At 32.2% G+C, this 27061-nt stretch overlaps 4 protein-coding genes across 4 annotated transcripts; all 4 read left to right on the forward strand.

Annotated features, from left to right (window-relative positions):
* Positions 1 to 4671: 4671 nt before the first annotated feature.
* On the forward strand, positions 4672 to 6802 carry LOC110733541 (peroxidase 4-like). The gene is made up of 4 exons (XM_021913605.1): positions 4672 to 4957; positions 5494 to 5685; positions 5785 to 5956; positions 6169 to 6802. Exons 1-4 carry the CDS (start codon positions 4757 to 4759, stop codon positions 6561 to 6563), a joined length of 960 nt encoding a protein of 319 aa, XP_021769297.1. The 5' UTR covers positions 4672 to 4756; the 3' UTR covers positions 6564 to 6802.
* Positions 6803 to 15723: 8921 nt separating this feature from the next.
* Positions 15724 to 18622, forward strand: LOC110733542 (peroxidase 4-like). The gene is made up of 4 exons (XM_021913606.1): positions 15724 to 16258; positions 16373 to 16564; positions 16696 to 16861; positions 18027 to 18622. Exons 1-4 carry the CDS (start codon positions 16043 to 16045, stop codon positions 18416 to 18418), a joined length of 966 nt encoding a protein of 321 aa, XP_021769298.1. The 5' UTR covers positions 15724 to 16042; the 3' UTR covers positions 18419 to 18622.
* Positions 18623 to 20117: 1495 nt separating this feature from the next.
* Positions 20118 to 21059, forward strand: LOC110733711. The gene is made up of 3 exons (XM_021913797.1): positions 20118 to 20270; positions 20339 to 20626; positions 20700 to 21059. Exons 1-3 carry the CDS (start codon positions 20118 to 20120, stop codon positions 20958 to 20960), a joined length of 702 nt encoding a protein of 233 aa, XP_021769489.1. The 3' UTR covers positions 20961 to 21059.
* Positions 21060 to 24658: 3599 nt separating this feature from the next.
* Positions 24659 to 26338, forward strand: LOC110733543 (peroxidase P7-like). Its single transcript, XM_021913607.1, has 4 exons — positions 24659 to 24940; positions 25131 to 25322; positions 25423 to 25588; positions 25723 to 26338. Exons 1-4 carry the CDS (start codon positions 24728 to 24730, stop codon positions 26112 to 26114), a joined length of 963 nt encoding a protein of 320 aa, XP_021769299.1. The 5' UTR covers positions 24659 to 24727; the 3' UTR covers positions 26115 to 26338.
* The last annotated feature ends 723 nt before the right edge of the window (positions 26339 to 27061 follow it).

Below are 27061 nucleotides of genomic sequence, written 5' to 3' on the forward strand. Positions count from 1 at the left end.
AGGATTATGCCTAGATTATACTGTGGATATTTGTATAAATATTAATGAGCAATGAAGGAAACGACTCACGGAAAACATTCTTTTAGTTTCAACTCATTATTCACCCCATCAATAAACATATTATTCTTATATACTAAAAGATATTTAGCAATAATTTTTCGACATGAAGGGCAAAAAGGGTTAAAACTAAAACATGTATTGTTTGGTATATTACGTACACTCACCAATCGTCGACCGTTTGTATGATAATATATCAAGCTTTCGTAGACGTCGAAGACTAGCCTAACGTCGAGTTTCTTAGAGGAAGAAGGCGAGTCATCGTGTGGTTTATTACGATACCAAGAATATGGAGCAACTAACTTATACCTTTTAGTTTCCATACTCAAATCCATTATAAACAAGAATGCACTAAATTTAATTTACGAGAGTATAGAAAATCTTTAGTAATTTAATTTGTAATGAATTATTAGAGCTATGGATTAGAGGCTTTATATAAAAATTAAAGTTGGGGATATATTGAGGATAGCAATAAAGATTTCATATACAATCACATAGGATTAGATTTCATATATATACAGTATCAACTATGATTGTCTTTCAAATTTGAGTGGAAATTAAATGATGATTTTAACTACATATTGAGGATGTTATTAAAATACAAATAGGAAACCATGAAAACCGCGTTATAATTAAATATACGATACTACCAAATCTGTATAACCTAGCTAATGTTTTCTTGTATTACAAGGAAAACTAATACAAATAGAAAACTATTGACAATTTAAAAAATAATTTATCTAATGTTTTCTATCCTATATCAAATATATAACAATTTATGACATTTGATGATTTTTATTAAGGAGTATAATGACCGCATCTATTTGATTTTTTTAACTTATCAACACACAATATTTTTTTAACTTATCAACACACAATTTTAATTACAGAGTATTTTTTTTTTTTTTGAAAAAATTACAGAGTATTTATTAAGTAAATTACAATGTTAATACGTATTGCGTAAACAACAAAAAATAAAAAATAGTCAAAGTGTTATGAGAGTACAAGTTTTAAGAAGGGACCTAAAGCTCTAAAAGTCAAAAATCCTCCGTCAAAAGGTCAAACCCTTGTAAATGGAGTTATGGGCTTGTCTGAGGTGGATCACCATACGAATGGAAGCTTCACCTTGAGTCCTGTTTTATAAATTGGTTATTAATGGCGCCCTTTATTACTTAGCGTTGAAATTTTAGATTTCTTTGATTAGCAAGCATTTTTGCTAATTATTGAAGCTAAAGTATACTTAATACAAAGTCGATCAAGAACCTCACTTATTTCCTCCAACAATCATGATTAGAAAGCTACAAGTAGTAAGCTATGGATGGAGTATATGCTAATATAAATCAAGGACAACCAAAATATTGCATGAATGTACGTAATTTTTGCCAAATCATAACAACTCTTTTAATTTTTTTATACTACTACAAAAAAACCCTAATAAGTTGGACTTTTAGAATTACCTGTATGTAAGGTGTAACTAATAAACCGATAAAGTTACTTCATACTAATTGAAGACTTGTTAAATTAGGGTTAAAAATCATTAAAGCACATGACGAGTCGCCTAATATAACATACATGAGGCGACTTGATAGGTTTACAAGTCGCACTATATATGTATACCGACTCTATAACTCGACTTATTTGGTGGTTTAAATAAGATTTTCTATGTCACCTGTATATAAAGTGCAACTCGAAAACCTATCGAGTCGCCTTATACATACTAGTCGATTCATTAGATGAGTTTTGTTTAATAAGGGTACTACTGTAAACTTGTTCTATGTGTAGATTTACATATTATCAAATAGCCATTAGCTCAATTACTTTGCAAAAAGGATGTGGATTTTTTTTTTAATTATTATTATTTTTTCTTTGTTCCACCTGATTCACCCTTAGGGCTAATTCGGATTCAGAGATCAGTTATGGATAGTTAGATTTCAGTCCCCTCCCGATTATTGTTGTGGGGGATTTTTTTTAATTATTATTATTTTGCTTACTTCTATTAAAATTTCAATGTTATATACAAATCATAGCAGTGGAATTATATTTTTCAATGAAGATTCTCTAGCTAGGACATGCGAAAAGATGGACATCGTTAGAGATCATTGTACTAGGGAGTTGGTTCCCTATCAATATCACATGTGATATTGTTAGTGGTTTTTTAATTTTTCATCATTAATTACTTTGACTAGCCTTATAGAAAATAATAATTCACTACTCACATTATGTCACATACATGTACATTAGTACATATATCCCTCTACATGTTCTTCTTCTTCTCTTTTTTTTTTTTTTTTTTTTTTTTTTTTTTTTTGGTTTCAATTAGATTTAAATGTTTCATTCATTAAAGGATAAAGAAGATAGTTCATACACTTCAATTTGGAATTAGATTAAGGATAAGAATTTTTTTTTCCCCCTACATTAAAGATATATTTCGTAAATAAATATCTATCTCTAAGTATCTTTTTTTTTTTACATATCTTGTTTGATCTACTTAAGGAGTTTACATAATTTTACTACCCTAGTAAGAATGAAAATTTTAAAGAATATCCTTTTGTTTCTTTAAAGAAAAAAAAAATTAAGATCTTGTAGTTTTTACTTTGAATAGCAATAGCCTCTACAAAATAATGGAGTAAGAGTAAATTTTATTAATCACCTGAAAAACCTCGAACATATATCCATGTGTTAAGGCAGGGAATAAACAAGAATTAATTATTTTCTCAATCAAGTTTATTACAAATAATTGACGAAGGTTCATCAATTACCGTCAATAATGCTAGCTTAGAAACAAAGTTATGCCAATGATAAAGTAAATCATCTTAATTAATCTTAATATAATTCTTGTCCAATGAATTGCTCACTACTGGCAACAAGAAAAGGGGTAAGAATAAAAGTTAGCTACTCAAATTTATTAAACAAGTCAAAAGTTGCATTGTCTTTTTAGAGTGAATTATAATATCCACGTTTATCCAAATCCTGAAAATGAAAACCTTGTTTGATGCTTATATATTTCGTGTCAAATTTTATTTTTTATAGACTATAGTCAACATCTAGTTTTCCCCAAAGATAAATAATATAGTCAATATCTTCATAATATTTCAAATATACTCGTAAAAACTCTTTTTTGGGTGTTGAATTATTGATTGGAATAAGTTTTTGAGTTAGGTGACTTGGAAATGACCAAACTAGTGAAATTTCTACAAACATGCATGTAGGGGAAAAAAATCAATAGCTACAATCGCCTTGATCATGCCAAGTCTTGCTTATAATATATGCACTCCATATATTATTTTGATGTTTGGCTTGGACCAATTTGCAACTGCACTTAATTTAATTTATCAGTTAGAAAAGATGCACTAATAACAATTTCGTTTTTTTAGAAGAAAATAGGGTGTGGAGAGAATAAACACCAAAATGTCACGGATTTAAAATTGCGTAATTAATGACATCAATCTCTTAGCTAATCGAGTTAAGAGGGAAAGTAGTGTTCAATTCGTTGTTATTGAGGCTAAAAAAAAATAAAAAAAAAATCTAAGATAGAGTAGTTAGGTTTTTAGGCTATCAATAATCAGACAACATATATAGTGGTTTTTATGCAATTAATTAGTTCTAGTCATATACGAAATATTATTTACTTACTCAATTATCATCAGCTGATGAAAAAAGTACTTTGTAACACAATCAATCTAAAATTAATGCATGTTAGGTTTACATTGATTACACGATTCCTTATTATGTAAAAATACTTTGAGTCTTTTGAATCTACACTTTCATTTCATATTGCTATCTTTCATTAAATTATTTGTCCTAGTATCATGACTATCTTCCTACAATAGTTGTACTATTTGCTTCATTTAAGGTATTCAAAACACACATTACGCATTAATATTTAAAATTATACATAAACAACTATTAAAATCCATATTCTTGACTTACATGCATGTTGAAAGAATTTTAACAATATTCTTAAGTGGTAAAAAAAAAAAAAAAAAAAAAAAAAAAAAAAAAAAAGAATAAAATTAACAAGCTTTTGATTATTTAAATAAAAAAGCAAATTATACAATTTCAATGATGGATAAGTGTTATACTAGAAAAAGTTTTTTAAAGCAATACATATATATATTTTTTAATTTAATTTTTGTTTTGACAACGTTCAAAAACAATTTGTTAGAGTAAAGCTAAACATGACGACCAATAACTTGCTCACAACTAACATTATGAAAATTGGCTAGAATGAAAGATGATAAAGCATGGAGCTCATGCAAAGAAATATAACCAAGTCAAAAAGTAACACATCCTGTTAAAGGTGAGCACTATAATCTCCGCGTATTATCACATCTTAATTATATGGAGTTGTTGAGCATACTTTCATATCAATGAACAACGTAGCATATTAACCATAACTAATTAATCACCTTTATTACTTTCGTCAAATTCTAATTGATTTTTCTAATCGTAACATATTATACCTTTGTGTGGAAACGTAGAAATTTAGTTCCATTTTTACTTTCTACAAGTCATGGAATTAGGTGCCTTGAAAGGGCCCCAACCTTGAGAGGGTTCGACCTAAAATCTTACATGCAAGGACTTAAGTTCTACTATAAATAGCCTTGAATTGGTGATCTTCTTCTCAACATATACACTTTCATCTATATACTTGCTAGTTAAGCATTGAGTGGCTTGATTAGTACGGAGTAACATACAAATGGCTTTTCCGTCTCCTCTTTTGCTAGTCTTGTTCGTTTTTCTTCCTCTTTGTATCGGAAGATCTAATGCTAATCTATACTATAATTTTTGTCCACAACTATTTTCGACTATCAGAGGTGTGGTGCAATCTGCTATCAACAAAGAGCCTCGTATGGGTGCCTCATTGCTCCGCCTTCACTTTCATGATTGCTTTGTCCATGTAATCAACTTATCCTTCGTCCTTAGGTTACAATTCATTATTATTGTGCATAGTGCATATTCTATACATGTACTTCAATTCCAACTCTCATCTTTGCATAGTTGCACTATTCCATCTTGCATGATAAGTTAACATATAGTCTTACACATACTATTTTAATTATGTGTAATTTTATTATTGATTTTTCTAAAATTTATTTTCATGTAGTGATTTTGGGCACCTAGTTATGATCATCTGCAAAAAATGAAGAAAATGATACTTCGTACAATTTTATTTAGAAATTTTATGGATTTGGGCCGGAGCAAAAATAATCCAAGTTGTTATAGCCCGTGTATTATTCTGGGCCGAGCTACCTATTTTAATGGGCCACTCTCCTAAAAAATGTTTCATGAATTGGGCTGAACTGGACAACATGTTAAGCCCAAATTCATACGTTTGATATACTGGACTGGATATACCTCTCTCTCTTTTTTTTTTTTTTTTTTTTTTTTTTTGTCATACAAGATGTATTAATATTTATGTTTTGTGACAAACAGGGTTGTGACGCATCTAATTTGCTAGATGATTCCCCTTCTTTCAAGAGTGAAAAAGGTGCAGCTCCAAATAGAAACTCTGCTAGAGGATTTGAAGTCATAGATCAAATCAAATCAGCGGTTGAAAAAGTTTGCCCGGGTGTAGTTTCTTGTGCTGATATTTTAGCAATTACTGCTAGAGATTCCGTTGCTATTGTAAGCATCCTTTACTCTTACAAATTTTTATAAAGGGGCTAAAAGTCGTATCTAAATAATTATAGATTAATTATATATGTTTTTAATGAAATATTGTAGTTAGGAGGGCCTAATTGGGATGTGAAGCTTGGTAGAAGAGATTCATTGACAGCCTATTTCGCCGAGGCCAACGCCACCAATACAATTCCTGCAGCAAATGCTAGCCTCAGTAATCTCATTTCTAGCTTCCAAAATCATGGACTTTCTACTAGGGACTTGGTTGCCTTGTACGGTATGCACAACATCATACTCATACCCAATAATCCGTTATTATATGTTTCAATTAAACAAGACTTTAACCAAAAGCACCTAATTTTAAACATGTAATTTTCCCTAGAGGAATATTTTTAAAACTAATTTTGTACTTACCCATGAATTCTATCTGACATACAATTTTTCTGTTACGTTTAAAATCGATAAAAAAAATAAATAAAAAAATAACAGGGGCCCACACAATTGGAGAAGCAAGGTGCACAAACTTTAGGCAACACATATACCAAGACAAGAACATTGATCCCTCATTTGCAAAATCAAACCAAGGAAAGTGCCCTAAACAAAATGGAAATGGAGACAATAACTTGGCACCCTTAGATGCTCAAAGTCCTAACAAATTTGACAACACTTATTTCAAGACCCTTCTTAACAAACAAGCAATTCTTCATTCAGACCAAGAGTTGTACAACGGAGGAGGTGCTACTGATACGCTTGTCCGAACTTATGCTTCGAATCCAAATGCATTCATCTCCGATTTTACTGCCTCGATTATTAAGATGGGTAACATCAATATTCTTACTGGTTCACAAGGACAAATTAGGAAGAACTGCAGGAGAGTGAACTAATTATATATCTTAAGGCTATTGTAAGAATTATAAGCTAAGTTTGAGTTTAATTTGTGATGATGTTGCATTTTTACTTTCCTTAAGAATTGTGAGTTTTTATTATGCTTTATTTACGTCAATTAATTTGTACTGTGAGTCGTAAGACATAGATATTGTAATGTTTAGTGATGCATTTATCATAAAGCGTCAACAATACAAGTTTATTTAAAGAAGTAAATTATCTACAAGTTCTTTCTTAATTAATTGGTTGTACCTTTTTTTTTGGGTGCAAATTAGGTTGTAAGAGTACATTTTTAGAAAACATAAGAGTAAATAAACCAAATACTTTGTATTCAAAATAAATCTCTCATCCATTAGCTAATTTACAATTTTACCCCTCACTCTCAAATCAAGGATCTAATTAATCTAGCTATGTACGATTCTATCCATCCTAATTGGGAAATTCTCCTTAATTTTTTTAAAAAGTTAATTTACAATTGGTTGTATGAAAAAACTATAAATCCCGCTTGATGAGTCATCACATTAGTATAGGTGACATGCTTTTAATTCTTTGTATTAAAAAATAAGTGTGCAGCCTAGCTCAATCCTTAATATATCTACATGTGACATGATAACATAAAAAGGATTTTTTTTTTTAATTTACTAGATTATCACTCCCACCATACATTATTCAATTATATTATTTCAAAAAAAAAAAAATTAGTTAGTAGCAATATGATATTCGTATATAACTATGAAGTATATTAAAAGAAATAAGCGTGGAATTTCGAATGGGTTGAAATATGATTGATCAAATGTAAATAATATATTTCTACTCGAAATTTAGTTGATGCTATATTCCCCGTAAGTTAAATAGTAGACTTAGCTAGATACTCACAAATTCTCATCTCATATAACTCCTAATTCAACTAAACAAGTTCAGTATTTAAATTAAAATCCGATCACTAACCCTAAATAGCATAAAAAAAGGTTTAATTTCAATATGATTTTAAAGTCATAAGCTTAAACCTTTGCTTAACATAATTATTCCGTAAGTTATGTAATTTGTATTTTCCTATGACATTCCTTAAGATAGATAGCTGTAGTACACTACTAAAAAGATCTCTAGAAGATGAAATCTTTTAAAAGGATCAATCAAAAATATCAAAATTGGGTAATTAAAGTTGACACAATCATAGGAGTAGTATCTATTGAAATTATTGGTCCTTTAATTTAATTTCATTTTATTTATAAAATTAAGTAGTCAAAGTTTGTTGGGAGAATTAAAGTGGTAGATGACTGTATCAAACCTTGGCATCGGACCAATTAACAATAGTTGTTGGTAAATTGTAGGCACATGTCGTTATTCTTTGAAGATTAATTTATGGAATATTCTACCAAACCTTTTTGTTCGAGCTTTTATGGCGTGACATACTCAGATGGAATTTTTGTACTTGTTAATAAGTATGATTATGTAATACTTTAATCAAGTAAGTATGAAACCGTAGTTATACGATTTTTTATAAATGTTTAACAATCGTTTATATCAAGTGTTGTAGAGACTTGTAGTTAATATGGAGCGAGAAAGTATGTATGATTGTAGTTGATCAGCTAAGCACCAGGCCAATACATTCTTTTACAAGTTTGAGTTAGCTCCACTCATATTATTGAAAAAACACCTATTAAAAGGAGATGTAAGATGTACATCAACATCTATCAACTATGTTTTCTTTGTAAAACAAGTTAAAGAACAAATTATATACTAAATAAGCTTTAACCAACTAAGTTACATATTTATACCCATCAACGCTAGCTAATTATGAAAAAAAGTAATTAAGCGTCTTAAAATTTAAACACAAATTAGTAAGGAGTAGCTATGGGCATTTGACCACGAAAAAGGGTTTTATGCAATTGAAAGCATGCACTGTTTAGTTAGCCGATCTATTTGAATTGCTGGCTTATACATACATACTGTAGCTAGGTGGGTAGTGGGTACCTTTCCAAATGACTATATCGTTAGCTTTATCTTTCACAATAATAATTGTACGTCTTTTCTTAACACATTTCATTAATATGAGTAGCAAAATTCTAAGCTTTTCAACTCTAGTATGCCTGTAAATACCTAAAAACCTAAACACGAGACAATTATAAATTTCACAAACTTAGGAATCTAGACAATATGACAAAGGATAGAGTAAGAAATTTACTTTGCCGATAGTATACAAAAATATGCATGTACTCCCTTTATCGAGGATTCGAGGGGTTAAATATAAATGAAGTGTTTCGTAAATTTTATACCAATATGCTGAATGACTGATAATACTTAAATAAGTTTTATGAACGGCCGGAGTATTTAAATTTGAGAGCATCGAAAATAGTGCTTCACAATGGTGCAAGGTGACCAAATACACCACGGTGTGACTCCGTGAAAATGATAGCCCATGAAATAAACTTTTGTGAGCAAGTCTTACATGCTTCGGTGGGAGCAGCTGAGCAGCATGCAATGGTGCATTTACTAATTTGTGGACTTGACTAATAGATGTAATTATCTGCCTTAATACTTAATTACATGACAAAACCATATTGTCCAAATTTGACATTATCACTTGCTGTTATGGACTTCGTTATCTTCAATTTTATTTTAATTAAGAACCAAAATATTTAAAATTATTTTGAAAGCATTGTCTATAAGAAAACGTCTTGGCAAGGAGTGACTTGTAAGAATTCCTATTTAAATAGTCATGTCAAAATATAACAATTAAGAAACCTGAAATCTTATAGGTTATCAACTAATCACTCTTTTATCCCTTAATTATGTATTTAAATATGAATTGAACGGGAATTGACTTGTTCAATTTGATCAATTTCCTGACTATATATGAATAATAATGAGGAGATGGGTATGGAAATACACATTATAATATTTTTGTACTTATTTTCAGTAGATTTTAAACTATTTCTCTATATTATATTGTTTAAACATATTATTAATGTCATGGTGTTTTCATCTTAAAAAAAATATTTAGCATTGTAAATAATAAGTTAAGTTAAATAAAAATAAACAATTTGAAAAAATCATATAAAATAATGAACTATTAAAATTAATTTAAATTCAACAAAAAATTTTCAATTTTGAAAAATAACTTAATTTCATGCAATAACTTTTTCTTGAAGAAATTTTTATTTATTTAAATAATTTTAATTCTCAAAAGGATAATTTAAGTTAAATAATAAAGTGCGGAGTATGTGATAAAATCAAATAGTGAGTTAATGCATTGAAAATGTGTCTTCTAACCGACACTCATACGCTAAGTAATTTACACCCCTAGTTATTATCTAAAAATAAAGTGGATAAGCTTTTTGCACGGATAAATAAAGAAACACGTACACTTTACGTGGGACAAAGTGGACCCTGGCCAGTGGCCACTAACTCATTAGCTAATTAGCTCAACTATTCGTAATAGTAACTTGTAAATGTTCACTTTATGTAACAAAGTCAAACTTTCACAATTTACCGGTTTACAACTTATACGGATTTCATTAATTTAAGTCTACTACAAACATTTATGACAACATATAATGATCATATATGATTCCAAATGATATTATATGACTCCGAGATGTATCCCCAAAAATATCAAGGTTGTTCGACACCGGCCCCGAAACCTCCAAAATTTCTCAAAAAGCGTGGATATTAGCCTTTAATTTTGGAATTTTTCGACTTTTTTCGCCCGTAAATAAAAATTGCCGAAATTTTTACCATGGTCCCTTATACCCTCTAGGAGTCCAATTGGGTGGGTGAAACCATCCAATTTGCTTTTAAACGGCGAATTTACCGGTTTACATCTTGCACCGATTTCATTAACTCAAACTTACCACGAACATTTATGACAACATATAATGACCATATGTGGTTCCAAACGGCATTACATGACCCGAGATTTATCTCCTAATATCTCAAGCCTTTTCGATATCTGGCCTCGAAACCTCCAAAATTTCTCAAAAAGCGTGGATATTAGCCTTTAATTTTGGAATTTTTTGACTTTTTTTCGCTCGTAAATAAAAAATTTCGAAAGGTTTATGATCCCATATACCCTCCGGGAGTTCAATTACCATCCAATTTGTCTTTAAGCGGTCAATTTACCGATTTACTGTACAATTTGCACCTACTAGAGTGTGCCCGTGCAAAATGCACGGATATATATATATATATATATATTATATTAGAAAAATATTAAATACTACCTCTGTTTTTTATTAGTTGCCACGTTTTGACTTTAGCGCTATTCACACATTTCCCTTTGACCATGTTTTGTGATTTATATGTAAGTGAAAATATAATCAAGTGAGATCTTGTTATATTCGTCACAATGTATGTTTTCATAATATCAACTTTTTATAATTTTTGCTTATCGGCAATTAAAGACATTAATAATTTAATTTGTGCATGGGCAAACGCGACTAATGAAACGTGTCAACTAAAAAGAAACGGAGGAAGAATATAATATAAGAAAAAATATATTTTTAAAATACTTGAAGTTGTTTTTGATGTTGTAACTTAGACCCTATTCTTTTGAGCTGCTCTGGTCTGTTGTAGACTTGTGGTTTGGTATGCTCTGCTAAACCCTACTTAATTATACTCTACCGAGTATTAATAATCTGCTGACACTTGTTATGCCTGTTGACACTTGCTTTGCTTTGATATATAAAATATGATGTTCTCTGCTCTGCTTAGAATCTCAAAAGAATAGGGTCTTACTCTTATATGTCGGTAGCCATGCAATATGACCAACTATTTTAGGGTTGTCAAAGCTATAGAGTTTACTAGTTCAATGTTATAGGGGTTACTCGGCTAGTGTTATAGGGGTTATTTCATCGGTGCTCTATAAGTTCCTTTGGTCTTTTGCAAGCAATTATTGGTGAGGCCAGTCACGCAAAAAGAGTGTTGCACATTTTTTCGTTTTGATGATTAGAGAAGTTGTTTGGAGGGTAGTCACTAAAAATGCATATAATTGAAGGGTTGGATTATGTGAGGGATAGTTTTGAATGTTAGTTGCTGAAATGGTTATATAATATAGGGAGACGTTGAAACTGCCATGTGTATTTGTTTGTTAATTTTATTTTTTAAAATTTAAATTTAAATTAGATAGATTTTTTTGTTGGAGAAATGGAAGGATTAGGTAAATAGGCGGGAGTGAATGAGGATTTAGGATTTGGCTTTTGGAGCAACGTGGTGAGAGTGACTCTTAAATTATATATAAGATTTCATTAACTCAAGCCTACCACGAACATATATGACAACATATACTGATCATATATGGTTCTAAACGATATTATATGACCCCGAGATGTATTCCCTAAAATCTCAAGGATTTTTGACACCAGGCCTCGAAACCTCCAAAATTTCCCAAAAAACATGGATATTAACCTTAAATTTTGGAATTTTTTGACTTTTTTCGCTTGTAAATAAAAATTGCCGAAATGTTTACCATGGTCCCAAATACCCTCCGGAAGTCCAATCAGGAGGGTGGAACCATCCAATTTGCCTTTAAATGGGGAATTTACCGCTTTACAACTTGCACCGATTTCATTACCTCAAGCCTACCATTAACATTTATGACAACATATAATTATAATTTATGGTTTAAAATAGTATTATATAACCCCGAGATGTATCCCCTAAATTCTCAAAACTTTTCGTCACCGGGCCCCGAAACCTCATAAATTTCTTAAAAAGCTTGAATATAAGCCTTCAATTTTGGAATTTTTTGACTTTTTTTCGCCCGAAAATAAAAATTGCGGATATATTTACCATGCATGGTCACTAATATCCTCCGTTAGTCCAAGTGGAATGGTGGAACCATCCAATTTGCCTTTAAACGACCAATTTATCGGTTTATAACTTACACCGATTTCATTAACTCAAGCCGACCACGAACATTTATGACAACAATTAATTACCATATATGGTTTCAAATTACATTATATGACCCCGAGATGTATTCCCTAAAATCTCAAGTCTTTTCGACACTGAATCCTAAAACCTCTAAAATTTCTAAAAAAATATGGATATTAGCCTTCTATTTTTGAATTTTTTGACTTTTTTTCACCCGGAAATAAAAATAGCCGAAATGTTAACATGGTCCTTAATACCTTCACGAGTCCAATTGATTGGGTGGAACCATCCAATTTGCCTTTAAATGACCAATTTACCGGTTTACAACTTGCATTGATTTCATTAACTCAAGCCTACCACGAACATTTATGACAAATGGTCATTGATGATTTCAAACAACATTATATGACCTCGAGATGTATCCCATAGATTTTCAAGACTTTTCGACACCGGGCCTCGAAAGCTCCAAAACTTCTCAAAAAGCGTGGATATTAGCCTTCAATTTTGGGATTTTTTTTACTTTTTTTCGCCCGAAAATAAAAATTGTGGGAATGTTTATCATGGTCTTTAATAACCTCTGGGAGTCCAATTGGGTGGGTGGAACCATCCAACTGGCCTTTAAAAGGCCAATTTATCGGTTTACAACTTGCACCGATTTCATTAAATCAAGCCTACCACGGACAATTATGACAACATATATTGATCATATATGCTTCCAAACAGAATTATATGACCCCCGAGATGCATCTCCTAAAATTTCAAGACTTTTAGACACCGGGCTCTGAAACCTCCAAAATTTCTCAAAAAGCGTGGATATTAGCCTTTAATTTTGGAATTTTTTGACTTTCTTTGCCCGGAAATAAAAATTGCCTAAATGTTTACCACGGTTACTAATTATATCCTCCGGGAGTCCAATTGGGTGGGTGTAACCATCCAATTTGCCTTTATACGACAAATTTACCGGTTTGTAATTTGCACCAATTTCATTAAGTCAAGCATACCATGAACATTTATGACAACATACAATGATTATATATGTTTTCAAACGGCATTATATGACCTCGAGATGTATACCCTACAATTTCAAGGATTTTCGACACCGGGCCTCGAAATTTCAAAAATTTCTGGAAAACATGGATCTTAGCCTTCAATTTTGAAAATTTTTGACTTTTTTCGCCCGTAAATAAAAATTGCTGAAATGTTTACCATGGTCCCTAATACCCTCCGGAAGTCCAATTGGGTGGGTGGAACCATCAAATTTTCTTTTAAACGACAAATTTACCTGTTTACAACTTACACCGATTTCATTAACTCAAGCCTACCATGAGCGTCTATGACATATAATGATCATATATGGTTCCAAACGACATTTTATGACCCCTAAATGTATGCCCAAAAATTTCAAGACTTTGCGACATCAGGCCCCAAAACTTTCAAAATTTCTCAACAAGCGTGGATATTAGGCTTCAATTTTGGAAATTTTTGACTTTTTTTCGCCCTGAATAAAAATTGCCATAATGATTATCATGGTCCTTAATAACCTGCGGGAGTCCAATTGGGTGGGTTGAACCATCCAATTTGCCTTTAAACGACCATTTTACCGGTTTACAATTTGCACCGATTTACCGGTTTACAACAACCAATTTAATTAATTTGCACCGAACCCGACTTGTAACGAAATTGACCTAAACCCGTTTTAATCCGTCAGAACCCAAATTTAACCCGATTTGTTACTAACCTGACCTGAATTCAGCTCGACCTGTTCCTAACCCGACCCGAATTTAACCCAACTTGTTACAAACCCGACCTGAAATTAACCAAACTTTTTATTGACCAGACCCAAATTAAACCCGACTTGTTATTGACCCGACCCTCATTTTACCAGACCTATTACTTACCCAACCCAAAAATTCAACCCGATCTGTTTCTAACTTGACTTGAAATTAACACGACTTGTTATTGCGCCGACCTAAAATCAACCCAAATTATTCCTGACCTGATTTTAAATCAGCTTAAATGCAATTTAGACCACCTTATTATTGTTGATCAAAGCATTTTATCTAGAGATACCAAGTCGGTCCAGGCCAGCAAAAGAAAGGAGCATCATCCTCAAATTTAAGAGTTAAATGTAGTATATATTTGTTGTATGGTTAAAGGAGATAATTATCTTCCTAAATTATAGACTATAGTTCCCTAGTATATTGTCATATATATTATAGTCAAAGGAAATAATTAGCTTGATAAAAATGATAATTATTATCTATTTATAGTTAGTTGAACCCGAATATGACCTGACTTGGAAATGACCCGACATGATTGTATCCTGCAAATTATTGACTTGAACATAACCCGACTTGAATTCGAGAATTACCCGACTTGAAAATGACTCAACCTGATTATAACCCGCAAATTATTGACTTGAACCGAACTCGACTTGAACTCGAGAATGACCCGATTTGAAAATGACCCGACCTGATTATAACCTGCAAATTATTGACTTGAACCGAACCTGACCCGAACCCGAAAATTACCCTAACCCGTGAAAACCCGAATTAAACCCGACCTATTGTTCACCCGACCCGAATGAAACCCGACCTAAACCCGATAGGAAGTATGACCCGACGTGACCCGACTCAAGCATGACCCAACTCAAACCCGACCCGCATAGGTTATGGAATTAATCCGAATTGACCCGATCCGAGTTGACCCGACCCACTGTTACCCGACCAAAACCCAACCCATTTACCCGAATTGACAGCTCTATATATGGTCTCTTGTAATAATATAAGAGTAACATTCAAATCAACCTAATTAATAATTAAGTTAAAAAATATGTATTATACGGGCTGAAAACCGCAACTATTTTGTAAAATATTTTACGGGGAGGTGCAACAACCACAAAAATATATACTATATTTAGCCATATATTATTCTACAATAATTGTTTATGTAGAGTACTTAATCCAAACATTATTTAACAAAATTTACAATGTAAGGGGGTTTTTTTTTTTTTTTTACTCATTTTATCAGTTTTATTCATTTGAGAATTTTAAAATGAACTCGAAAAAAATAAAAATAAAAATGTACGAGTAAGCGAGTATACATAATCGATTTAATCTTAAACTATGAAACTTCTGTATTCCAAAGTCTACCAAATCTCGTAAATTCCAGCTACTGGTTTGATGTGTGACAGTTTATATGAGCTTATTAAGTCATCTAAAAACAACAATTGTTTTTATGTCCAAAAAAATAAAATTGCTTGGGTCACAGTTGCTTAGCTTCATTCATAACAAAATTCCAATAATTGACTTATCTTTAGGGGATCAAACATTAAATTAGCCTACCACTTAAGAACACAACTCAAAACCAACCTTCAATTACATGCAACTAGGCATATTTATATTGGACTATTCATTATTGGTAGGGTTTCTTATTATATGAAGTATAACCTTGAGAAATCTTATCATTAAGATCACTATATATATCATGCAATTTCCTTAAGCTTCTTCAATCCAACAACACACGTCCTAGTTTAATTTGTTAGCTAAATTTGCTCGTCATTTGGCTAACAAACTTCCTTTAATTTTGAATAATAATACAAATTATGGCATCATCTTCTTTCTTAGCTGTGTTTGTAGTTGTGGCTTTACTTGTGGTTTCTTTAGGGAGTTCAAATGCTCAACTTACGACGAACTTCTACTCTAGCTCTTGTCCCAATCTCTTATCTACCGTAAAGTCTGTTGTGCAATCCGCTATCAACAAAGAGGCTAGGATGGGTGCTTCGCTCCTTCGTCTATTTTTTCATGACTGCTTTGTCAATGTAAACTTTATGTCATATCATATCATACATCTTTCATTTCATTTTTAAATAAACACACATGCGGACATCTTTTTGTTTTGAAGTCTCTTAATTTATTCTTTTGATACATAACAGGGATGTGATGGATCAGTCCTACTAGATGATACTTCTAGTTTTACTGGTGAGAAAACCGCTATTCCCAATAGTGGTTCACTAAGAGGATTTGAAGTAATCGACCAAATAAAAACCGCGGTTGAGAAAGCTTGTCCTGGAGTTGTCTCATGTGCTGATGTTTTGACCATTACTGCAAGAGATTCCGTTGTCATTGTGAGTAAATAGCTAAGATTCATTTACTACTCATTACACTAGTTGATGCATGAAACTAATAAAAATGTTATTACTATCAATCTATCATAATACACAATTTCTTGTTTTAAATTTTTATATTGTTATTATAGCTTGGAGGACCAACTTGGAATGTGAAGCTAGGAAGAAGAGATGCTACAACGGCTAGCTTATCTGCTGCTAACAACAATATCCCAGCACCAACCTCAAGCCTTAGTGCTCTCATCACTAGTTTCAAAAATCAAGGGCTTTCCACCACCGATATGGTTGCTTTATCTGGTATATATATAAACTACATGCTTTTATAGTTTTATGACCTTTTTATTTATTTACCCTCCAAAAGTTAAATTGCATTTTATTTGGTATAGCTTAAGTTAACATGCCTTGGTTAAAGTAATGCATAAATTAATTTATAGAAGCTCAAAGTAAGAAAACCAATATAATAACTAATAATTTTTGGAAGGTTATTAGCTTAATTATCAATTGGTTCAATTGTGTACGTACACATGGACATAGATCCCTCGCTATATTCTTTTTTAAGGATATGCTACATTAGTTTTTATAAGGAGTAAGTTATTGCATTGATATTAAAGCATGATATGAGATAATTATATGTTCAGTAGTATTTTTAAAGTATGTGATAGAATGAAAATAAAAGGTATGTTGTCGAATGTATACAAGGATATACTTCGTATTAGGGTTTTAAAAGGAGAGCAATAATAGTGAAATTATTGAGACAAAAAGGAGTTGATTTTACAAGGAAAAAGAAAAGGAGAAGAAAAAGAGTGAAAGAAAAAGACACTGTGCTTTTGTGCTAGAAAGAAACATGTTACTCGCCGGGTATATAATTGTAAAAGGAGTACGAAAATATTGACTAGATTTATAGTGTTTACCAATTATTTTGTCGTTGTTTGTTATGATTAGAATTTAGAACTTTAAACGGTCCACTCCATTTAGAAATTAATTCAATAATTATTTATTCTAATAAAACAAAGTAAATATTAATCTTATACTAAAACAAATACCGTATGATGACAAACATAATGAGTGATTAGTGTTATATATCCAGATCTCTCATCAAAAAATTTATATTTAATTTAATTCATAATTCAAATATTAGGTTGACGTAATTCAATGGGAGAATAATTTTCTATTGGTAGACTGAAAAAATAAAAATTAATAAGGAGTTCAAAGACATGTATAATTGTTTTAACTTAAATATCAATACTACATATTATTAATGAAATATTTATACCGGCACTGGATCAATACATATAGATTGGCACTTTTAGTCATTTGAATTTCTTATTATACACAACGTCTTCATCGATAAATTTATTATTTAATTAATTATGATGGGCATAACTTGTCGTCGCATTTGCTTACTTTATATATTATGTCACAATCTTGATGATGATTTTTGCTCACATATTTTATCAATTAGGTGCCCACACAATTGGACAAGCAAGGTGCACAAGTTTCAGGACGCGCATATACAATGAGAGCAACATTGACGCATCATTTGCCAAAACAAGGCAAGGAAATTGTCCAAGTGCTAGTAATTCAGGCGACAACAACTTAGCACCGTTGGATGTCCAAACCCCAACTTCCTTTGATAACGACTACTACAAGAACCTTGTTAGCCAAAAGGGTCTTCTACACTCCGATCAACAATTGTTTAGTGGTGGTTCCACCAATGCTCTCGTCCAAACTTATAGTAGCAAGCCTAGCCAATTTAACTCCGATTTTGTCACCGCCATGATCAACATGGGTGATATTAAGCCGCTCACCGGATCCAATGGTGAGATTAGGAAAAATTGTAGGAAGGTTAACTAGTTTAAATAACTTGTGGTTGTAAGTAATATATGAGCATATAACTATGTAATGCTTGTTATAGTTGGGTAATTTGGTTCAAAAGAGCCTAGGTGTGCTTATAGCTTTCATCTTGTCGTCACAATTGCCAGTTGAACTTGTGTTCTAAGAGTTTGTTGTAATTGTAAAATGTTCTATGAATCGAATTGGAGTTTAATTATTATGTCCCTTCTGTTTGCCCCTTTTAAAGTTTAGACAAATAAACTATTCTTATCAATAAGCATTCATTTGAATAATTGAATGTACATAACAATATAATAGATCATAAATAGGCCAGAATAAGCTCTGTTTGACCTAAAATTTGTGGCTAAGTGCTTTAGTAAGAAATTAAAGAGCATAGGTTGCACCAAAACCTAATTTCGTATTTTACAAGTTTGTACAAATTATTGTATATAGAAAAACTCTTCTCTAATTAAGGTGGTGTAGGTGATAATTCTCTAGAACATAGATGGTACGGTTTTAGGTTAGGCACCATGGAAGACTTTGACTAAGTCATTAGCGTAGATGTTATGGCTCATTTGCACAAACCATCCAATCATACATATATACTACTTATAAAGTTGTGACTTCTCAAAAGCAATCAAATAAAAGCTTTATTTCAATCATCTTAATCTATTCTTGATGTCTTCTCATCCCATACTAGCAATATTGTGGACACTCTTAACCTAACTTAACTATCAGGTAATTGACTTCTTTGGACAAAAGTGTGATGAAAGTGGACATTGAGATAATTGAGTGAAAATTGACAACACCTGATATTAATTTAATGAATTTTTTTCATAAGGATATAATCTAGGGAAAGTATATTGAATTTGAATTCAAATGAATAGTCCAAAACACAAAGTATACATAATTTGTATAAAAAAATGGATTTTTTGTCACAAAATTTAAAATTCATTTTATTGTGATGATGTATGGGTTACACTTACACATAATTGAATATATTCAAATTTATTTTTACTAATTAATTCATCTAATATAAAATGAGCTACTCCTTATCTTTTGACAATTATTTCATCATTTTGAGTCCCTTGTAGTCCGTCTAACATTAAGGAACAATTGGATCATTTAATTTAACTTTGGATCAAATTAAATACTCGCATTACAAAAAGTATTTTAATTTAGTTTGATCAATTTATGCCGTCGGCTAACCACTTCACTTCTCCATGCTTATATGCATAGCATACCGCGTCCAATACTCCAATTCAATTGGAAAAATGGACCCATCAAACCTAACATATTAAATTTCTTATGACTGTTATCTTAGTGACAAATTCAAACTTTCATTTATATTAATGTTCTAACCACTCTCGTTGGTTAGTCCACTGCCTGAGCTAGGTCGCTATGTGACAAATATGGCTTGGTCGGTTTAATTTTCCCTTTGATTAATTCCAAGTACTTGACTTTCCTATCTAGTACACTCTTATATAATCCTTCCGCTAATTAAGTATGTTGAAAATATAATCTCATGTAACTAGGCATGTCATTAGGGCCCCACTTATAATATTACCTTGATAAAGCTTTACCTTTGACACCACTATAAATATCATGCATTTTCTCTAAGTTTGCTTCATCCACACTTCCTAGTTTGTTAGCAATATTTGTTTAATTTGCTTGTAATAACTTTGCTAAAAAAAAAAATTCTTTAATTCTAATCACAATTATGGCTTCATCTTGTTCTTCTTCCATGGGCTTATTAGTTGTAGCTTACCTTTTTGTGGTTTTGGTTGGGAGCTCAAATGCTCAATTGAGTGAATTGACCCCGAACTTCTACTCTAGCTCTTGCCCTAACCTTGATTCGACGGTGAAATCTGTCGTACATTCCGCTATCAGCAAAGAGGCTAGGATGGGTGCTTCTCTCCTTCGTTTGTTCTTTCACGACAGCCTTTGCCACCTATGCTGAAAGTGCAGCCAGGAAGACCTAAGGCAAAAAAGAGAAAGCTTGAACCAGGGGAGGGCACTTCTGCAGCACCTGAGGGCAAGAAGCCAAAGGTGAAGAAACAATGCAAGAACTGTGGTGGGTTTGGCCACTTTGCCAAAACATGCAAGGCTGAAGCAGCACCAGAACAGCCTAACCCACCTGCAACAAATCCAAAGGGTGGGAGGCCACAGATGCAGACTCCTTGGCTTAAGGAACAGAGAAAGAAAAGTGAAGAGAAAGCAACAAGACAGGTATTTTGTGTATTTTGTGACTTGAGTGTATTTAGTGGCTTTGTTTCTGAGTCTTGTCATACTGTGATTGCAGGCTGCACTGAAGTTGCCACAATATCAGACTCCAACAACAGCACAGGCTGGGTCAAGTAATGTTGCACCTGCAACTGCTGTGTCAAGCCAGCCTGCAACAAGAACAGAGCCTTTGCCAACTCAGCCTGTTACCAGGAGCAACAGGAGCCTGAGTCAGCCCACAAGAGTGCCAACAACTACTCCTCCCAAAGTCAAAATACAGACCAGGTCCAAGCTTCATGTAATGACAAGCAAGAAGGACAAGGATCTCAATCAACTGTGACCCTAGGTCTACTCATTAGTATTTTGTAATAGACAACCAAGTTTATTTGGTAGTTGAACAATGATAGTTGAACAATGATTTTGCACAAAGGTGCCTTAACTTTTGTCTCAGCCAATGTAAAACAATTAAAAACATTGTGTTGCAAGTACTAATACGAAATGTGATATGTTTCTACCAAAAAGTTCCATTTCTCATTGATTTTGTTAAAAGTAGTACAAGAAATGTCATCCCAACATCCACACATAATAATTCAACAAAACACAACATAAGTTGGGGATTTTTTTTGTTTCTAAGCATTCCTAAATGAACTTAAGATCTAAAATACATAGCCAGTACCAAACCAAAACAACAAAACACAACAATAGCATGTACTGTGAGCATTTTCTTTGTTGTTGCATTGCTGTCATGCACTTCCTTGATCATCTTCTTCCCGTCTGAGCTAAGAGCTTTGCATTTCATCTTCAAGCTGTCAATCTCATTGAGCAAGCACCTCTTTTGTCCACTAACATCATCAACTTCCCTCTTCATGTCATTCAGCTCTCCCTTCATTAGTTTCTTGTCCAGCAGCAAGTTGTTAATCACCTCTGTTTGCCAAGGTGTTCCATCTGGTTGATCCACCCACTCAAAAGCTTTACACCCCCTTGACTCAGTCACAGGATCATAGAATTTGCAGGTCCTAAACTTGCGTCCTGGGTTCTCCCTAGTCCAAGCAGTCAGCCTAGACATTGGAACTCCACATTGGCATTTTTTCTCCTTTGAGGGTGACATGCTAACTGAAGACATTCCCTTCTGAAATTCAGTAAGAACAAGAATGAAATTAATTGTATTTGAACACAATCACCATAATATAACCCTAATTTCAGTAGCCAATTCACATAACAAAAACCCCCAATCTAATTTAATCTTACATGAACCCTAAGTATTTTAATTGAAATTGGGGTTTAATTGACCTCACAAAACGCCCAATTTCAATTACTCTTAGCAAATGCAACATAATCACGCAACGAATTGCCAAAAAATTACAACAGAAATCACGAAAATTGCTAGAGAATTAACGACAATGGCTTACCTTTTTGATGCTTGTTGTCGAGGAGTTCAATTGATTGTTTGATAATTAGAGGGTTTGGGATTGTTAAGGTTGCCCAAAAATACTGATTTGTGAAGAAAATCGCAAAAATTAATCTCCAATCTGCAAGAATTTGGTGTACAAATGAAGAACTAGGTTTAAATAAAAGGGAAATCGAGAGAAATTTGGGAAAAAATCAAAAACTAGCCGTTATGCTGGGCCCCACAAGCGTTTTCCGTCACCTAAGCTCAGATGAGGTGGTAAAACTGATGTTTAATTTTTTTATGAGGTGGTAAAGTAAATGTTTTTTTTTGGAGGTGGTAAATTCGACAAAGTCATTATTTGAAGGTGGTAAAAATGAAAATTTCCTTATTATTATTATTATTATTATTATTATTATTATTGTATTTTATATTCGTATTGGTGTTAAAAATATGAGACAATACCTAATTGTAGATGATCTCCCTTAGCTACCTCCACTCCGATCCAATTGCTTGTGGTTCCTAGCAACTTTGCTTTCTTATAAGGTGCAAATTCCTAACAACGTTGAATTGTAGTAGTCTACTTTGAGGGCAAAATGGTGGAACACAGCTCGGACACCGGTTTAATTTAAGGATATGCAAAATTAGAGATTGGAGTGTAGGCTATACATGACAAAATGGAATTAAGTTGGGAATTCATGACAAAATTACTCGCAAATCGGTGTGATTAATGTAAATTTATCCTTAATATTTCCTTTTTTAGCTCCTTATATATAGCTCTAAGGGTATATTTACCATTTTCCTTTTCACAAAAGTGTAATTAAAGATATTAATAGGCAAACTAATGCATTAATAAGCGTAAAATCACTCATGGTGCAATAAAAAAAGAACGAATGAAGTATAATTCTTCACGGTCTATATATAATTTTAAAAATTTAAAAATTATTTATTTATTTATACTTTAAATTTCATTTATAACAGAATTTTTGTTGAAACCCATTGTTGTCCACTTGTAAGTGTCCCACATTGGAGAAATAGGAGAAACAATTTCACTTTATAAGGTAGATGAGTTACCCCTACTATTTCTAATTGGTTTAAGTATGGGATATCCTTAACATTGTTTGTGGACTAAACTCGATCTCCTCCTCCTCATTCGGGTTGCTCAAACCTATTTCATATCATCTCAAAATTCAACAGTTTTTAATATTAAATTAAATACATAACACTCATCATAGTGTAAGGAAATAAAAAGTTGGTCAAGATTCTACAATCTATGAGCTTAAAAATGTCAAATATGAGCTACTTTAACATTATATTCAGGAAGGCGAATGGAACATATGAAGTAGAAGTATTACGTTTTAGTCTTTCACCTTTTGGAATTTTCTTTTTCTCTTACATTTGTAGCTTTTTAAGATCATCTATATTATTCTCAACTTTGGAATTTTCTCAAAGAGGCCGATGCAAAAGGATAACATTCACTATATATAATTGAGTGATCCAAAGTCTCTATTAGTACCGCCATTTTATTGATTGTTATTGTTACAATTTAGCAATTCAATTATATTCATTGGATCAAATTTTGACAAATGCCTTAGGTCGTTGAAAAAATAAGTACTTTTGCTTATTTTGTTTTTTCACAAAGCTACAAATTTACATATAGCCTAATTGTCTTGTCAACTATAGTGCTAGTGATTTAACATAACGAAGGAGCTAACTCTATATTAAAAAAAATAAAAAAAAATAAAAATAAAAAAAACATTAGAGATCACTCCCAAGCTAAGTGAAAATTTAACAATATCCAAAGCATAGAATAGAGCCAAATAACTTTTATAAAGTTGAAATAATGGGCGAACATGGAACATGATAAGCCCATTTTATTCAGAGAAATTAGACCTAACTTCGCTAACTATGTTTCTACTTCAAAACTTTTCAAGAACTCTAAAATTTGAATATATAATGAAATGTAATTTTTTATTTATTTATAATATACGAGTATTATTTTGACATAAAAACAAAAGTATTCATTAATTCAAACATCATTAAGAGTAAAGGGCCAAAATTTTAAGGTTTCAAGTTTTTTTCAATTGAAGTTTTTAAATCTCTTAATTAAATCGTAAATAAAGAAAGAATGGAGCCCCATTTTATCACACTAATAAATAAAATATGTTTATTAAGTGACAAAATCGTTAATAAAAATCGAAGGTGTACAAATTAAGTGAAACAATGTCAAAGTTCCATACTACGTATTTAAAATTTTATCCGCGAGAAGTGGAAGCCTTGATTCTGAATTACTTGTCGACCAAATCTCTGTTTGGTTAGATTCAGCAGGTGTGCGAGTAAAGTAGGTCCCAACTTTTGACAATTTTACACCGAAAATACATTGACCAAGCCGTATATGTCTCTTTTTTTTTTTGTCCTAAAAAAGTCCTTAAAACAGTTGTATAATTATGGCGTGTTGATTTTTAGACTACAGTTTTGACCTTTATATTTTTCAACCAATTATTTCTCTTTATACTACGTTCAAAGAACTATCGCATGCAATTGCAAACTAAATAAATTATTAGGGTCCCACATTAATGTAGCCTTGAGATAACTTTACTAGAACAAGATTTACTATAAATACATGCATTTCCTCAGCTTGTTTCAAACACACTTCCTAGTTTATTTTGTTAGCAATATTTGCTTAACTTGTGAATTTGCTAACTCAAAAATCATATATCATGGCTTCTTCTTCTTCTTCCCTCACAATTGTGGCTTGCCTTCTTTTGGTTACTATTTGTAGTACCAATGCCCAACTCTCCACGAACTTCTACTCGAAATCGTGTCCCAATCTCGATTCTACTGTCAAATCTGTCGTACAATCCGCTATTAGAAAAGAGGCTAGGATGGGTGCTTCTCTTCTACGTTTGTTCTTCCACGATTGCTTCGTGAATGTAAACTTTATAGCATAATAGTCTTATTTCAAATGCCATTTGCATGCACATGTTAACACATGATTATATAAATAGTAAATACTTCATGGGAATCCAAGGAAGCATAAATGTATTGTAGAAATGTGTCAATACAACAATACTAATATTATTAAAATCTATATTTAACATGTGTACATTACAAATGTAACAGGGATGTGATGGATCACTTTTACTAGACGACACATCTACTTTCACGGGTGAGAAGATGGCAATTCCCAATAATGGCTCAGTTAGAGGATTTGAAGTCATTGACCAAATTAAGTCAGCGTTAGAGAAAGCTTGTCCGGGCATTGTCTCATGTGCTGATATATTAGCAATCACAGCTAGAGACTCCGTTGTTGGTGTAAGTATACATAATAATGATAAACTGCATCATGAAACTTAAATAATGCCCATTTTTGTGATCCGTTGCTTGATCTTAGTTTTGTTATTGATTATTGTAGCTTGGAGGACCAACTTGGAATGTAAAGCTAGGCAGAAGGGATGCTAGGACAGCTAGCCAATCCGCTGCTAACAACGACATCCCACAACCAACTTTTAGCCTTAGCCAACTTATCTCTAGCTTCCAAAAGCAAGGCCTTTCTTCCTCTGAAATGGTCGCTTTATCAGGTACAACACACTTCTTCCATTCTTTAATGATTGCAACATTTTTTTTTAATAAAACACTATTCACACACTATCATGTGACAGTCCATCGTGACTTAGTCATAACTTATTTAGCTAATGGTGCAATATTTTTGTAGGCGGACACACCATTGGACAAGCAAGATGCACCAGTTTTAGGACTCGTATTTACAACGAAAAGAACATTAATTCGGCATTTGCAAAAACAAGGCAAGCAAATTGTCCAAGTACTAATAACACAGGGGACAACAACTTAGCACCTTTAGATGTCCAAACCCCAACATCCTTTGACAACAACTACTACAAGAACATCATTAACCAAAAGGGTCTTCTACACTCTGACCAACAGTTGTTCAGCGGCGGTTCCACCAACGCGCTTGTCCAAACTTACAGCAGCAACCCTAGGCGATTTAGTTCCGATTTCGTTGCAGCCATGATCAAAATGGGTGACATTAAGCCGCTTACTGGATCCAATGGTGAGATCAGGAAGAACTGCAGGAAGACTAACTAATTAAATCAATTAGGAAGTTGGTGATATGATTTTGTTGTAGTTTGATTTAAAGGGGCTTATATAAATGCCTTATTAGTCTTTATTTAAGCAAGATTTGTACAATTTAAGTGTTTGAAGCTTTCATACTGTTTTCACAATTGTAGAAGTTGTTTTTCTGAAATTTCAAAAATATCAAATGTAACAATATGCTTCTTTGTTAATTGCATTATCTGGACTTTTCATACAATAATCTTTGCTTAATTAACCATCTTTCGTGATTTAAATTATACAAGTAGTATAAATATAGTCATGTGAAATCTTATAAATTGCTCTTCAAAAAAATTTCTTGTATTAAACAAGTCTGTAACATTACTCCTGAGCTTAAGACAGGCAGAGTAGGTTATATTGGTTGTTGAAGAAGAGAAAATGAATATTGCAATGAACCTTATTTGCAGTTGAAGTCGCAATTTCAAAATTCTGAGTACATACCAAAATGTACTAGAATAAATGTTTGATATTCATCTAGTTTAAGTTTTCCCCTTTCAAGTTACATTTTGAATTAATGTATATATATATCATTGCACCCAACAAGAGTTGGCTGAAGTGGTAAGTAGCTTGATGCCGCTTAAGGGAAGTCTTGAGTTCGAGCCTCATGTAAAAACTCTTATTGCAAGACTCACCCACCATAAGCCAAGGTGTGCAACCCGGGTCAGATCCGGATGTAGTCGGAGCTAAATTTAGGTTAACTAGTTAGGGCAAACTAAAAAAAATAAAAGTATGTATATCATTACACAAATCCTTATAATTTAACCATAGATAAAAATAGTACAGAGTATAAAAAATAAATATATTCAAAATAAAAATTTGAACACATCAAGTAATTCATAATAACATAACATTGCATTAATAAAATAGAAAAAATAAATCATGGTAAAGTTGAATTGGTAAATTGTGCAAAATCAAATGGA

Source organism: Chenopodium quinoa, unplaced genomic scaffold, assembly GCF_001683475.1.
Source record: "Chenopodium quinoa cultivar QQ74 unplaced genomic scaffold, ASM168347v1, whole genome shotgun sequence".
Classification (NCBI taxonomy): Eukaryota; Viridiplantae; Streptophyta; class Magnoliopsida; order Caryophyllales; family Amaranthaceae; genus Chenopodium; species Chenopodium quinoa.

Excerpts from the sequence above, each read along its gene's own strand:
- LOC110733541 (XM_021913605.1), top strand. The coding sequence starts at position 4,757 with ATGGCTTTTCCGTCTCCTCTTTTGCTAGTCTTGTTCGTTTTTCTTCCT. Across the intron at positions 4,958-5,493 it reads TTCATGATTGCTTTGTCCAT|GGTTGTGACGCATCTAATTT; the intron begins GTAATCAACTTA and ends TGTGACAAACAG. Across the intron at positions 5,957-6,168 it reads GGACTTGGTTGCCTTGTACG|GGGCCCACACAATTGGAGAA; the intron begins GTATGCACAACA and ends AAAAAATAACAG.
- LOC110733542 (XM_021913606.1), top strand. The coding sequence starts at position 16,043 with ATGGCATCATCTTCTTTCTTAGCTGTGTTTGTAGTTGTGGCTTTACTT. Across the intron at positions 16,259-16,372 it reads TTCATGACTGCTTTGTCAAT|GGATGTGATGGATCAGTCCT; the intron begins GTAAACTTTATG and ends GATACATAACAG. Across the intron at positions 16,862-18,026 it reads CGATATGGTTGCTTTATCTG|GTGCCCACACAATTGGACAA; the intron begins GTATATATATAA and ends TTTATCAATTAG.
- LOC110733711 (XM_021913797.1), top strand. The coding sequence starts at position 20,118 with ATGGCTTCATCTTGTTCTTCTTCCATGGGCTTATTAGTTGTAGCTTAC. Across the intron at positions 20,271-20,338 it reads ATTCGACGGTGAAATCTGTC|CCTTTGCCACCTATGCTGAA; the intron begins GTACATTCCGCT and ends CTTTCACGACAG. Across the intron at positions 20,627-20,699 it reads AAGAGAAAGCAACAAGACAG|GCTGCACTGAAGTTGCCACA; the intron begins GTATTTTGTGTA and ends CTGTGATTGCAG.
- LOC110733543 (XM_021913607.1), top strand. The coding sequence starts at position 24,728 with ATGGCTTCTTCTTCTTCTTCCCTCACAATTGTGGCTTGCCTTCTTTTG. Across the intron at positions 24,941-25,130 it reads TCCACGATTGCTTCGTGAAT|GGATGTGATGGATCACTTTT; the intron begins GTAAACTTTATA and ends CAAATGTAACAG. Across the intron at positions 25,589-25,722 it reads TGAAATGGTCGCTTTATCAG|GCGGACACACCATTGGACAA; the intron begins GTACAACACACT and ends ATATTTTTGTAG.